Consider the following 15521-nt stretch of genomic DNA (forward strand, 5'->3'; position numbering starts at 1 on the left):
CGCAGGTCCCAGGTAATCAGATCTGCTAGTTTTTTATGGGAAACTAGAAAACCAGATACTATCATGAAACGTTGGCAACCATGTTGAACAGTGTAAGGTGAACAGCCAAAATGTGCATGGGCCAGTGTGAGGCTACCAGTTTGAAACCCATACTTCAGAGGATTCCGCTTACACTGCAGCTTTCATTCCTCTGCACTCTTAATGACTGTGAGAAGGAACCAGAACTGGTTTCTAGTGACATGTTAAATAAAAGCTCTTGAGTTAAATGTGTAAGTCAATAAGCCAGGCACAGTTAGTCTGGCTGTTTACCTCATGAAATGATTTGTTTACACGTGTTCTAGCTGTGTGTCACCCACAGTGCAAACATCATATGTGTTTATTACAAGTGAGGATTGATTCATATTTTGAAGCTAAGTGTAGAATTTTGCAGTCTCATATGTTAGGAGACATGCTATCCTTATCTAATGCACGCAAGGCCCTGGCAGCGTGTTATCGCCTACTGAAAGTACGTATTTTATCTTGCTTTATGGCAGTAGACATTACACAGCAACTGCAACCAAAACGCTTTACTTACTCTCTTAGTCCTCTCAGAAAAAGAATGTCCCTCGTGCATCCAAAAATCTTACTTTATTTATTTCCTGAACAAATAATGAGAGTTACAGTTCTAAAAGCAGAAGCTGGTATAAAACTAAAGCATTCTAGATCTAATGTGGTTGTCAGTTACAGATGGACTTCTTTTTCATTAGTATAAGAAAGAAAGATGAGAGTAAATATGTGAAGAATTTGGGGAGAACTGTGTCTCATTTTAAAAACTTGTTATTGAAGTATAATGTCTACAGAAAAATTCACAGATTATAAATGTACACTTCAGTGGATTTTCTCAAAATGAGTATGCCTCTGTAATCAGCCACATTAAGGAATGAAACATTTATCCATACTACTATTGATGGACATTTGGCTTTCACATTTGGAAACTACTACATTTAGTGCTGGCATGAACATTCCTATTCAAGTGTTTTGGTGAACTAAGCATGTATCTCTGTTGGGTATATATATAGGAGTAGAGTACCTGGGTCATGCGATATTCAAACCGTCAGCATTTATTATTGGTAAGAACAAAATAAAAGTATTGATAGCAATAAGCACTGACATGCTTTTTCAAATTTCAGCTTTTAGAATGTATTGCCTATTGCTTTCTTGATTTTATAAATTTGTTTTATGAATTCTGATTGGAAGCAGGATCAGCTATTAATCAATAGTAATATGTTCCTATTGAGAGGAGTTAGTTTATAAAAGATTACCTGTACAATTGTTGGGGGGGGGGTTCCCTGCTTATAAGCAATATCTACTTGTGGTCAGAAATGTAAAACTTAGGGAAATACAGAAAAGGAATTATGAGTCTCGCATAATCTTGTCTCCTAAAGATAATTGTCAGTATGTTTTCATACAGCTTTTCCTTTATTAGTTTGCTAACACGTGTCACAGATGATATATTCTACACACACTCTTTTTTAGACTCTTTTTCTCTGTAGGTCATTACAGTGTCTGGAGTGCCTTGCCCTGTGCTATGGTAGATTCTGCCGTGTGTGTGTGTGCTCATGCAGTCGTGTTCAGCTCTTTGCAACCCCACGAACTGTAGCCCACCAGGTTCCTCTGTCCGTGGAATTTTCCAGGCAAGAATACTGGGATGGGTTGCCATTTCCTCCTTCAGGGAATCTTCTTGACCCAGGGATTGAACCCACGTCTCTTGCGTCTCCTGCATTGGCAGATGGATTCTTAGCACTGCACCACCTGGGAAGCTCAGGTTCTCATTAGTTATCCCCTTCTTCCAGTTTATCCACCTCCTGCTTTCCAATCTCATAACCAGAAATTTTTTACATCTGTGACTCTATTTTTATTATGTAAATAAGTTCATTTGTATCATTTTGTTTTGGATTCCACTTATAAGTCAAATCAGGCAAATTTTGTCTTTCTCTGCCACTTGCTTTTTTGTTATTACTGGATTTTAGGAGTTTTTAAAAACATTATCTATGATGATTGAATATTCATTATTGAATATTCACTATTGACAATAGGAATGCCTTATCAAATAGATAAAAATAAAATGTAATTAGTATATCAAATCAATTTTATTAGCCTTACACTTTTTAAATCATTTCTTTTCTGGCAGGTTAAGTATGCATCTTTTGATTTACCTAACAGTTTTTTCCTAATACACAGAAAACTTCCAACTAAGGAAGATCTAAATTAATGGAGTTTATGAACAGGTTGAAAGTGCCTTGATTTTTGTCAAATTTCAGACATCCTGATCATGAAAATTCAGCTACCAAATTGGTAATTCTGACTGTATACCCTTCATGAGCGCTCCTCTGGATCGAGGGTGTACATCACACTTTGTACTAGAGTGGTGCTTCTGATCATTTCAGGTGGTTTGGGTGGCAGTCAGATCAAGGACGTGCTTTGCAGAGAAGCTAGTCGTCCGAGGCTTGTGGTTGTTTTCTAGTCATTACTCAGCAATATTAGGAATGTCATCAAATCCTTCCTAAAAACAAGTATCCTGGTCTCTGATTAGAAATCTCCAAGTGGATTTTTTTTTCCAAAGCAGTAAGACTAATTTAAAAATATATACTGTCAGGGTTTTTTTTAAAAAAAGCAGAATGTGACAAAATAAGTTCCAGGATATGCTTTTTGGAGTTAGTATAACATCTAATGCAGAAACAGAAATCTTCGTTTTCCCAAAAGGTACAGGCAGCTCCTCAGATAAATCATTAATTTTGGAGGCCTGAAGTCTCAACTGATGGTACCTTATATTGAAATGAAAATAATTGAGCTGTGTTTTTCTCTATCCTGGTTAAAAACTGTGTAAAATAACATTATTGCTAAATAATAGGATACATTCTTTTAATACTTTTTAATACCTTCATTGTAACTGAATTGTTGGTGGAATCCAAGTGCTGTAGGTTTGGAGGTTTGATTGTCTTGAGTGTCTTACACTAAAGTAGTGCTTTTCTAGTTGAAGATTGCTTTCCAGTTTTGTGAAGATTTCACCCAAACATGCTTTCATATTCCAGTGGGACCAGATGGAGGTTTCTCTGAGAATTATCAGTTTGGCAGCCTCAGGAATAGAAAATAGACTTGCTCCTCTGGAGTCTCTTCTGTGACTGAACCGGCACCGTGTAATAGATGTCCTTAATAAGAATTGGTTGAATGGGAGAAGGCACTGCGCCAGGGGGTGAGATGCAGTGGTGCTAAACGTGCAATAACTGGTTTCAGTGGCTCATCAAACAATTGTAGGGTAAATGGTTTTATTCTGGACCCCCCAGAGAGGTGATTCGAAATGATCTAACTATTAGATTTGCTTGCAAAACATTAGGATCCCAGAGAACATAAATGTAAATGTTTGCTTCCCCTTTCCTTCATTGGGCAACCAAAATAAAATGACTATTCACCCTGCGGTTTTTAGACGTTTCCACTAATTTTTTGGGAAAACAAGATTGTTTCCCATTTGTTCTTTTGGAAACAAAGAAATAAAGCTTTTGTTCTTCTAAATGTTTGTGTAAATGGTCAAATTACTCTTTGGGTTTTTTACGGTCTTGTTTCCTGAGCTGAGAACTCATTTCCAGACTCACCCTGCGGTGTGTTTTTATCTACTACATTAAAACAAATCAAAACAAAGCAACAACCAAAAAGCCCACCATAACCTGCATGTCGGTTTTTAGCAGTGAGGAACTTAACTACCAGTGACAGATGCTTAGCCATCGTCTTGTGAACGACTTTGTTGTAATAAATGTAAATAAGAGTGGCACCAGGGTGGGGGTTGCTCCTGGAACTGACTGATCAGACTTCAGGGAAAGTAAGTGATGATACCTGAAGCAGCCTGACCGTTTAGGGAGTTCTGTTCAGGATGCTTGTGGTGAGTGGTCGTTATGGAGGTTATGAGGCTGCTGCTGCTTGCTGAAACCTCATACCACCCTTTGATGTCTTCTGTGTTAATTATTTTTTAAATAATTTGTTCCCCCTTTAGTTAATCATTTCACAGGCAGGGTAGGGGGTGGAGGTGGAACCCAGTCTGCTGGGTTGAAACAAAAACCTCCTGAAGGAGATTTAATCTCTTGCTTAGGAATGTGGGGATTTATAATTAAACTGATTCATTGGGAGTTTGGCCAGTAGTGGCAGACATAACACTGACTTGCACATATGTCTTATGGAGTATATGTAATTAATTGGCCTTATCCTCTATTCCTTGTGTTTGTTTATAAGCTATGTGAAAAAATCAGATTTTACTCAACAGAACTTTCATCACTTGAGATCTGGCTTTGTGAATACAGTTTTCTCTTTGCTTTCAAATTGAGGAAGGTATTAAGTGGGACCCCTGCAAGTCAGAGAGGAACAGATTAAACAGAGTCCCAAGATGTTTTGCAGAGTGGTTTGTGTATTTTGTTGTGCAGTGAAGGTGGTTGTTTTTATTCTTTGGAGGGCTTTCTGAAGTGAGACTGACAATCCGAGTGTCAGCATCTGTCTGTCTTGTTTCCTTTAGGTTAATGTTTGAAATTTATTAATTAGATTGAGTAAAATAGGTATCCTGCCCCTAGGGCTTTCCTTCTTAGTAGAAAAGCTGTGATTTATAAAGTCCCAGCTTAGTGAAGTAAAGTGATAATGAAAAGCCTTGGGCAGACTGGCTGTGTGATATATTTTAGGGTATTTACACAGGTTGATTTGCCTAATTATTATTTTGGTTCTTGTCAGAATTGTCATTTCTAATAGTAGTAGGATCCTTCAAACTATTTAAACCAGATCTTGCTTGCTGCTGTAGAAGATAAGTTCAAAGTTTCATCTTAAAGTCCAAACTGGTCCTTTAAAAACTAGCAGATGTTTGCCCTCCTCTCCAGTCAGTGAAAGGTGATCGTTACATGAACTCTTACTCACTCCTTTACCCTTTGCTATAAAACACCACACTGAGTGGAAGTGAATTTGTGTCCCTTTGGGGTTTTAACCAAAGCACACACCCATCCCCTTCCTGCCTCCCTGGAACTGGTTCAAGATTTGGAAAGTAGGGTTTGTTTGGGGGCGTTTCCCGTGTCTTATCTCTGACTGAGCACATGCTCAGGTTGAATTTATTTTGACCCTGCGCTTTAAATTTGGAACCAAAGCAAGAGGTTAAACTGCAACAGAAGAGAGTCTGCTGAACTTTAGACATGAGGGACCCGGGGAGGAAGGTGCGTACTTGCATTCTGAAACTTAGAGGTTGGCCATCTTTGCGTGTACACATAATTGTAAGCTGATAGCTACAGGCAAAAGGAGAATATTTCAACCTATGAAAAGATCTGTGTGACGCTTACATTGTGTGTTTATGTGCTTAATTTTACAGTTACGACTTTTGTAATCACAGTTTTGAAATTGATGCCTGAGCAAGTAAATTCTGCATTTTTCTTTGAAAACATTTTGGAAAAGCTTAGGATAGGTATTTGCAAGGAAAAAAATGTATTGTTTTTGTCTGAACTTTAAGCAAATGACTGAAAAAGTGTATAGATTTTAGGCATTCTGTCATTTTGTCTTCTAAAGCATCAAATGAAGAGGGCTGTAAGTGGTTATTTTTAGATAAAGGTCACCCAGATTCTCCTCCACATTGAGAAGCAAGTCTCTCTTCATTGATTATTATTTATCTTCATCTTGTAATTTCAAGCACAGTATGTGTATAGTCGACTTATGTATGTAGTAGACTGGACTGATTTCTTTTTAACTGATCTTTTCCAGAGCCTGGCCCAACTAGAGAATCTGTGCAAACAGCTGTATGAAACAACAGATACGACCACTCGACTTCAGGCAGAGAAAGCCTTGGTTGAATTCACCAACAGCCCTGATTGCCTGAGCAAGTGCCAGCTACTCCTTGAAAGAGGAAGTGTACGTAAGATTTGAAAAATCCTAAAGGGGAACAGGTTTAGGAAGATATATTCTGGTTCTAAGTTTAGGGGTGGATTGCGATAACTTCTGTTCCTTGATTCTTCTAGGTACCTCTGCCTTCTTAATTTTCACTTTTAAAACAAACCAGACCTGCCACACTAGCAAAAAAGGCCTTCAGAGTCATCAGGAAAATCTCACTGAGCGTATATTTTTGTCCTATAATTTTTATTCTTGAATCAAATTTCTGTGACTCCTTTTCTGTTTTTTACACTTATGTATCACTTCACACCTTTTACAAAGAAGACAGGGCTATATATAAATGGCCTTTCTTATCCACAAAATTCATGTCACCTTCTAAGATCCCTAGTCTGCTCTGTTTTTCCTCCCCTATACCACACCTGCTGCTTTTTGTCTTAGATGTGCAGGGGGCGAATTTCCTTCACAGTGGAAATGACAGGAAGTTAGAATGTTTAAAATGAAATTAGAACCTCTTCCGGCTTAAAAACAGCATGCAGTGATCAAAATAATGCTTTCATGAGACATGATTTGATTAAGTTAATATTTTTGGCAGGATGGAGGTCTTAGGAAGGACAAGCATCCATCCAGGGTATCATGAAAGGGCATCAAGAGAGTTTAGAATCCCAGCTAGACCAGCAGCCAACACTCTGCCAGAGATGGGAAGGAAGTGTGAAAATGAGGAAGGCCATTAATTTGTTGAGAGTATAGAATTCTCAATGGCTTCATTTTAAAATTTGCATTAATAGTGTTAGAGAATTTATGCAGTAAATAGAATAGACTACAGTTGGCTAAGTGATATCCTTAGTAGCTAAAGAAGTTGACTCTTTTCCCCAGTGTCTGAAGGTTAAAGCATCACGGTCAGAGATTGGGTTGTGCTCTGTTCTGTTATCGCATATAGTATTTTTATATTTCTTTTCCATCACTTGGTTCTGGTATTGAACAGTTTAGATTTGTACTGTGGGAGATTCACAACTAGCTCTCATCTGACTGCCACTGAAGCCCCATGGTGTCATTTGTGACACTGTTAACTCCAGTTCCTCACACTGATAGTCAGCAGGCTGGAGTAAAACAGGGTTGGTGCAATACTAAAAGACTTAATTACAGTGGATTCTTCCTCTTTAATCTCTGTCGACTTCTTAATGATTTAGCATTTGATGGTATGATGTAATGCCTGTGGATAGCCTCTATGGATAGCCTACTGCCCTGAGGACTTACAGTTTGACCCTTGATTAAATCATTTTGGTGATTCTGAATCTGTCCCTGTTATGTGATGTTATATGTAGCACAGCTGCACAGAGGAGTTCAAATCTGCACATGGCTTCTTCTTATACATTATGATCAGATTGAATACTCTGCTTCTCCATAAGGTTAAAATTCATTAAAATCTACACTTGAGAATATGGTAATGCTGTTCCTTTGCTTAGGGCATAGTTTTTTCTTTCTCATAAATAATTGTTATGAATTTACTACTAAAACCAGCATATACATTCCCCAAAGCAGTAGCTGATTGATAGATGTACTGATGGTAAGATACAATTTGGGGATTAACTACATAGCATAAGGCGGTGGTTCCTTCTAATACTACTTCTACGTTTTTTTTTTCTTCTTTCTAATGCTATACTATAGGAATATTATGAGTTGAAAACTTTTTTAAACATTGTTACAACAAGGCTATTGGAGAAGATTTCTTGATTTAAATGAAAGATTTGTCTTCTATAGAGCTTAATATCTTTCTGTAAAGATCTCCTCTAACTTCTCCCCCCTCAAAATGATACAGATACTTGTATTAGATTCAGTTTGATCAGGCATTCACTTTATCCTTCCCTTTATTCATGACTGAAGTCAGCTTAATGAGCACAGATGATGAATGGGCTCATTTTTCCTTAGTATGAGACCCTTAAAAATCCAGAGGATCAAATGTAGCAAAGCTGATTAATTTTCTTAAATCTGAACTCAGATCTCCAAGTTAAAAACTTTGACTGACTAACTTAATAAAACTGAATCCTAAGCCCTTTCCCCCTCTCTTTTCACAGTCATCTTACTCCCAGTTACTGGCAGCTACATGCCTTACAAAGCTTGTATCACGCACAAATAACCCTCTACCATTGGAACAACGGATAGATATTCGTGAGTAGAAAGTTGTCTTTTCTCTCTTAAATTAGTTTGTTTAGTGATGTTCTAGTAATAGTTACATTTATGTTGCTTGTTTGATAATGTTCTGAAGTTGCTAGGCATACAGAATATCTAGAATATAGTTTCTTTCCAGAATTGGGCTTAAAAATGAAGAAGGCCCAATATAATTGCTCCTAGATAAAGCCCAAGTTAGCCGTTTTGTTTTCAGAAAGTTTCTTTTACCTGGTCTTCACCATCACTAGTAACTAAGAAAAACATTGCCGAAGATTTTGAATCCTGTGCCAACCATGCTTTTTAACCATCAGGAGGTAGATTCAAGGCTCCCTTACTTCAGGTTCTTCGTTGTGACTCGTATACAATTCTGAGCTGAAAAGTTTGGTGGTTTAGTCGCTAAGTCGTGTCCGACTCTTGCAACCCCATGGACTGTAGCCTGCCAGGCTTCTCTCCATGGGATTCTCCAGGCAAGAATACTGGAGTGGGTTGCCATTTCTTTCTCCAGGGGGTCTTCCTGACCCAGGAATTAAACCAGGGTCTCCTGCATTGCAGGCAGATGATTTACCTACTGAGTGATGAGGGAAGCCATCATAGTTGGAAAGTTTAGTGAATCTTAAATATAAAGTTCTGTTTCTCAATAGTGTGAATAATTAAGGAAGTTTAGGGTAAAGAGTCTAGATTTACCACTTCTTAGACATTAAACAACGCACACCCTTCCCTGGCGGAGCCACCTCCGATGTAGACTGTTTCTGTTTTATAGGGAACTATGTGCTCAACTATCTTGCCACTCGGCCAAAGCTGGCCACTTTTGTGACGCAAGCACTTATCCAGTTATATGCCAGGATCACAAAGTTGGGCTGGTTTGACTGTCAGAAGGATGACTACGTCTTCAGAAATGCAATCACAGATGTCACAAGGTTTTTACAGGTATGATGTATATATTCGATGAAATAGAAAGAAGTGAAGCAATATACGCTTAACTTAGATATTGATCTGCAAATGGAATTGTTTGGTACATTTTCTTCTGTATCTTTTTAATTCTTAATGTCTTGGTTTCACATGTTTACATGTCAGCACAAACCGTACTTCATTCTTTCTATTGCTTACATACTATTCCAGTTTAAAACATTATAATTCATTTAACTCTTCTAGGTGAGTATTTAGTTAGTATCTATATCTAGACTGGTAAATAAATACTTTGGTAAATATTCCTTGTGTATGTGTGTTTGTGTGTGTTTATACTTTGAGCTAGTGTATTTATAGTGTGAATTCCTAGGCCTTGAATTATTCAGTGAGAAGACTGTGTATTTTGGGTTTACATGGATATTTCCAAATTACCCTCAAAAAAAGTTATTCCCTCCAACAGTTAATATGTCTGTTTCTCTGTACGTCCACCCTGTGAGATCAGCTTTCTTATTTTTCCAGTTTCATAGGTAGAAAGAATTAGTAGCTCAGCATTTGAGTAATGAATGAGACAAACTTTCATATGCTCATTTACTACTTATTTTTGCTTTTTGTGAACTTCCTATTTATGTACATTTTTTAAATCAGTTCTTTGCCCTTTTTTGTGTACAGCCTTTCATATAAATTATATCTTACACATTCATTTGTCTTGTATCTCAAATGTGATTTGCTAATTTCTCTTCCTGCAGTATGTATAGAGTAAAGCTTGTAGATATTTTTAACATACAAAAGGTTTCAATTTTGATGCAGTCAGATTTAGCAGTCTATCAGTTAGATTTTGTGTCCTGCAAAGCAGCAGTTTTAAAATACCAATTTCTCATACCTTGTCTAGGCAGTTTAAGTATGACTGCATTCCAGATGCTGAAATCAAGCTGCACAGGCCAACTCTTTCTGCCTTACCTTTTTTTTTAAACCAGGATAGTGTTGAATACTGCATCATTGGTGTCACGATTTTATCACAGCTAACCAATGAAATTAATCAAGTAAGTGCTACAGCCTTCCTCATTGAAGTAAGTGCCATATTTTTACTTAGTATTGGTGTTTTCTGCCTGTGTGTGGGATGATCTTTTTTGGCAGTTGTGTGCTTTTGCGGTAAGTGATTAATGCCCTTTTGAAACAAAATAGTTCCATGGGGTTTTCCTCTGTGAGTGAAGTCCGGATGCCCTTCCATCTCCAGAATATTTTTTCTCTCATCTCAGCTTTCCTCAGTGGTTATTAGTGTTTAGTGTTAGAGAAGAGCGCAATGATCCTAAGTCAAAACTTAGGAAACCAGCATCATTGGTGTGCTCTTTTTGCTGTATAAGTTAATGTATTTATAATCATTCAAAAATCAGTTCTTATTTGCCTTTATTAAAGATTTTGCTGATAATCTTTTCAGAATGAACAAAACATTCTGCTAAATATCAAATAATTTTTTTAAATAGTCATTGATGTCACAGATTACTACAGAGGAAACACCAGTGGCTTTCTTTTGCTCTGGCTATAATATTTTTTAGTCATTTACTTTTGTATCCGGCCAAAATGTTACAATTATTGAACAGGCCTGAATTAATTGTAACAGCTCACCCTTCAGCTGTCAGCTATTAATTACATTGGCATCACTGTTGCTATTGCTCATACTTATGCAGACATTTTAATTAACCCTGAGAAATTTAACTGTGAGTTGGTATTTTAAATACACTAGCTTAGAGCCTATTAAAATCTGGAGTCCATATTGTGTTCTCTGTCACATGCAATCCCCACTATGATTGGTAATTATTAAAATAATAATTTATACTTGTGAGTGATTTCTATGTGGCAGACACTGTTCTAAGCATTTATATTAATTTTATTCTCACAGTAGTCCTATGAGATAGAGACTCTGGTTATGCTATTTTCTAGATAAGGAAACTAAAGCACATAAAGATTAAATAATTTGCCTGTGGTATCACAGTTACCAGGCCACAAACAGTTTATCAATGCAGACCCACATAGGCTTATTGCAGAGCCTATGCTCTTAATTTGCTTATTTAACCACTCCTGTCCTTGTAGTAACTGGAATAGGAAATGGCAACCCACTACAGTATTCTTGCCTGGAAAACTCCACGGACAGAGGAGCCTGGCAGGCTATAGTCCATGGGGTCACAAAGAGTCGGACACAATTGAACGCACACACAAATACACACCTTTGTAATAAGAGAGCATGCATTATGTACAGATTGTGGGGTTAATGCTCTTCCTTTGGAAACTTGGCTCCACAAAATCCATCATTGTTGGTATTTTAGAATCTTTTCAAAATTTTGTATTTATCTTTCTTAAGAAAGCAATAGAAATGTGTGTGATGTACTTAAGATGTAATTCTCTGGATTATGATCTGTGTAACATATTGTATATGGCATCTGATATATAATCTAGCGATACCTTTTTATCTAAGACATTTGTAACACAGTGACACTGAGGCTAAAATCAGAATATTTTGAACTCTGTGCAACTGACTTTTCTATTGTGTGGTTGTTTTTTTTTGCTTTAGATTTAAATTAGAAAGCATATTTCTGTTACCATTCCAATTTGAACTTAGAAATAAAATTGGGGGGTGGAGGTTCCATAATGTGCCAAAAGGAAGATGAGCTCTCTCCTGCATGAGTTGATCAGTATATAGCAGTGACTTACGCTTACAGTAAGTGGTTGGACTAAATACTGTTGGCAGCCTTGAAATTCCTTTATCGCTCTTATTGAGTACATACTATGTGTCAGCTATAGAGGACATATGAAAGAAGTAAGAGGTTTAATCCCTGACCACAGAAACCTTTAAAATATGACTGAAAAGACAAGGACAGGGGAGTGAGAGACCAGTACAGCCCCTTAGTTGAAGCCCTCACTTCTGTGGAATAGACTGCTTGTTGAAATAGGTGAGAAAAGAGAGTATTACAGGCTATTGCCATTTATCTTAAGTTCATGGCTGTAGTAACTTCGGCTCTGACTGGATTATTTAGCAAAATCCAAGCCTTGCGACTGTCTGTTTTTGAGACTCAGCCTCAAAAGAGCATGATAATAATTATTAACAAAGTCTTGCAACAGTTTGTTAAATATTACCTCCCCAAGTGCAGAGGACATGGAAACCTTGCAGTGGAGTCACTGTAACTTTCTTTCTATCTTCCGTCTGTAAATGGTAGAGACATGATATCCTGTGTAGCTGTTAACTGCTTATCGTCATCCTCATTCTCTCACTAGATAGAGTTTAACAGTAACTTAAATCTTTAAAACATATTTTGTTATTTTTGTTGATCTTATTGAAAAATCCTTCTACTTTATTTGAAGTCTACATGAAAAATTTTTTCTTTGCAGTTAATTTTAAAACTTGTGTTGGTTTGTTTTTCTGCACAGGCAGACACCACCCATCCTTTAACCAAGCACAGAAAAATAGCCTCTTCTTTCCGAGATTCATCATTATTCGATATCTTCACACTTTCGTGCAATTTACTAAAACAGGTGAGATTGTATGTTGGTACCTGCTTCCCGGTTCCTTTTGAAAGAATCAGAGTAAGTGGGGACTTGTTAGATGTCAGTTCTTCACTGACCCGTGAGAGCTTATGCATCTCTCACATAATATATATGTCCGAGATGTTGATGACCTTCCAGTCTGAGAGAAAGAATTATTCCCTGGTTTCACATCTGTTCCCCTAGGTAAGGAGCCGAAAGTGAACACTTATCCCATGCTCCTATTTTAAAGAAACTAGTTTGCCACGAAACTTGAGGTTTTTGTTGTTTGGTCTTTTTAATATCCATATAAGATCTTCCTATATGGAGTTAAAGCATCTTCCTTTTATGGTGTTTGATTCTCAGTGCTCTGAACACAGGCTCAAACTACATTGCTAGCACATTAAAACTAGGCTGGCTCCCCTGTCCCCAGCTGAGTTACAGGCAGCAAATAAACAAGCAACATCTGTAAGGAAAAGCATATTTTGAATTTTTAACATCCATTTAGATTTCCTAACCTGAAGGGGTAGACAGTATCACCGAAGGAAATTAACTGTTTTAAAATAGAAAGTTGGTATTTCAATTTGTTTATTGATAGACTTGAACTAAGGAAGAAATGCTAACCTGTAAATTGTACACATTTATAGCTGTGTTTGGATGTTTTGTCCATACAGAAAGCCAAATGGAATTACCCTCTGCTTTTATGTTCATTTGGGGGTTTTGTTTGTTTTATTGTTCTTGTTCTCATTTTCCAGTGTGTCTCAATTGTAATATGAGAAGCAAGGTTGGATTTTTCTTTTGTCCCAATTAATGATGTCCATTCATCTTTTCCTTCAGCTACCTAGTTTCACTTCAGAATTCCCCAAAAGTCCTCAGTTTGGGCAAGCTGCCTTGTAAAAACTGTTGTACCCTCTGGAGGGGGAAAAAGCTTGTGAGAAAACAGCATTGAATCCTCTTCTGATACTGATGCTATCAGAAACGAACCAGCCAGTCCCTGAGGTCACAACTGGTAGAAACTTGAATCTCATAGTCACCATAGCTCTGGGCCATTATTGAGCTGTAGGCAGGTACACTGCTGATGAATAAATAAAAAGCATCTAACATGTAAATGAAGTAAGCATTCATCCCATATTGCTTCAAAATTATCTGCGGCCATGATGTCTGCAGCATGTAAAGAGTAAATGTCAAAGAGGGAGTGTGTTTAAATACTAGCTTCATGTTTTTATGAACATGAAACATGTTTTAATAGTAAATAAGGAGCTAGGAGTTTCGTGGTGAAGGAAGTACTTTAAAGGTAATAGAAGTGCTGCATCTCCTGGCAGAGAACCACCACTCGACTGTGCTGAACCACCTCGTTTTCTGGCTCATCAGCCTCCTTGTAAGTCTGGTAGCAAGCTTGGAAGAAAGGAGTGACTGTTTGGGGCTCATTGTGTGGTCATTTTTACAGGCTTCTGGAAAGAATCTGAACTTGAATGATGAAAGTCAGCATGGCTTGCTGATGCAACTGCTCAAGCTCACTCATAACTGCCTAAACTTTGATTTCATCGGCACTTCCACCGACGAGTCCTCAGATGACCTGTGCACGGTACAGATCCCCACCAGCTGGAGATCAGGTAACACGGCCACACCCTCGCACCATGCTGCTGCTCCCCTCTACCTGGAGTCAGCAGAGTGGGCTCAGAATCCACTGGCAGATCCCCTGCTTGCTCTTAGAGAAAACTTGGGAGGTTGGTGTGGGTCTTTATAAAGTTAGGGAGCTGTACTTGGGAGGATCCCCCAGCTGGGGCAAACTCTTGTTTACCCAGTTTCTGATGGGTGTGAGTTTGACCTTACATTTCTCACCTAGAGACTTCTGCTTTCGTACTCATTTGAGAGAATTTCTAGCTTTAAAAACAAAGAACCTGTGCACGTGCTTGGTATTGTGTTCCTAAAAGATAAAAAATTCTTGCTATGAAGAGTCCTGCTTGTCTTACGTTGTTTGAGAATCAGAAAAAATGAATCCATTTCTTAGAGGAACTAAAAACTAATGCTTTTGTGAAAAAAAGAAAGGAAAACAAAAAGCCCCCGTTAGTTTATCACTTTCAAAGGAAATAAACATTCTGTAAGATAAGAAAGCAAGAAGATAACGCTCCCCAATGACTGGAGTGCACCAGCCCCAGTGTGCAGACGATTCAGTAATGTGCTCTTTTCTCTTTCAGCGTTCTTAGATTCTTCAACTCTGCAGCTGTTTTTTGACCTCTATCATTCCATCCCTCCTTCATTTTCACCTCTGGTGAGTCAGGACTACAGTTTCTGTTTCTGGAATGTAGCAGTGGCGAATGAGCCTTATGTTCATTGTGTTGTACAAGATCATAGAAGTAAAGTTTCTTCCTAGAAATACTAGGGTTAGTTATCTAGCCTGTTGAGATAAAGCTCGTCAGTTAAAGGTTCTCACTATAAAGTCTTCATTCCTTTTACACTGTTCCCATCTAATGACAAATTGCTGCAGGTGTCAAGTTCTTTTGGTCCCCTTTGTGTCTGACTTTGTACGGTACCTCGACTTGCCACAGGCTAGAGTGTGGGGAATTCATCTTATATGATCTAGTAGAAGATCGTCAAGACTGAGGTTTCTGAAACTCCCTCAGGCCTCTGTTATAGAAGTGATCGATAGAAGCTGTATTGGAAAGGCAGATTTGCATACTTGTCCTTAATAAAATTTGAAAGCTCTTGGGAATGCTGCATTTCTCCTTTAAAGTAATGATCAACCTCAAATCCCAAAATTCATTTGGGTCCTAAAAAGTCAGTGGTCTGATACTTCAGATTGTTGATGTAAAATGTTGTTGTACCAAACGTACAGAGAAGGTAAAGGAACGTCAGTAGGTGTTTTGCACAGTGTTTCTGCGTCGACTGCTTCCCTGGTCATCATGTCACTTTTCCAAATTAATGTGGACCTTCGCTTTAGCAGAAACATGAGTTTGTGTTGCTTGTATCAGTACATTTGCTTCTGCTGTTGGTCAACAGAGGTCCACCTCCCGGAGTGGAAACTAGGGAGGAGAAGGGCAGAAAATAGATCGAGA

The 15521-nt window shown here is 37.9% G+C and overlaps 1 protein-coding gene across 1 annotated transcript in view; it reads left to right on the forward strand.

Annotated features, from left to right (window-relative positions):
* Positions 1-5706: 5706 nt before the first annotated feature.
* The window catches only part of XPO7 (exportin 7), a 35090-nt gene continuing 25275 nt past the window's right edge, over positions 5707-15521 (forward strand). The window contains exons 1-7 of the mRNA XM_068973623.1: positions 5707-5901; positions 7953-8046; positions 8807-8973; positions 9927-10019; positions 12373-12477; positions 13913-14078; positions 14664-14737. Coding sequence (XP_068829724.1) covers positions 5707-5901; positions 7953-8046; positions 8807-8973; positions 9927-10019; positions 12373-12477; positions 13913-14078; positions 14664-14737 — 894 coding nt within the window. The remainder of the gene's footprint in view (positions 5902-7952; positions 8047-8806; positions 8974-9926; positions 10020-12372; positions 12478-13912; positions 14079-14663; positions 14738-15521) is intronic.

Source organism: Capricornis sumatraensis, chromosome 6 (assembly GCF_032405125.1).
Source record: "Capricornis sumatraensis isolate serow.1 chromosome 6, serow.2, whole genome shotgun sequence".
Lineage (NCBI taxonomy): Eukaryota > Metazoa > Chordata > Mammalia > Artiodactyla > Bovidae > Capricornis > Capricornis sumatraensis.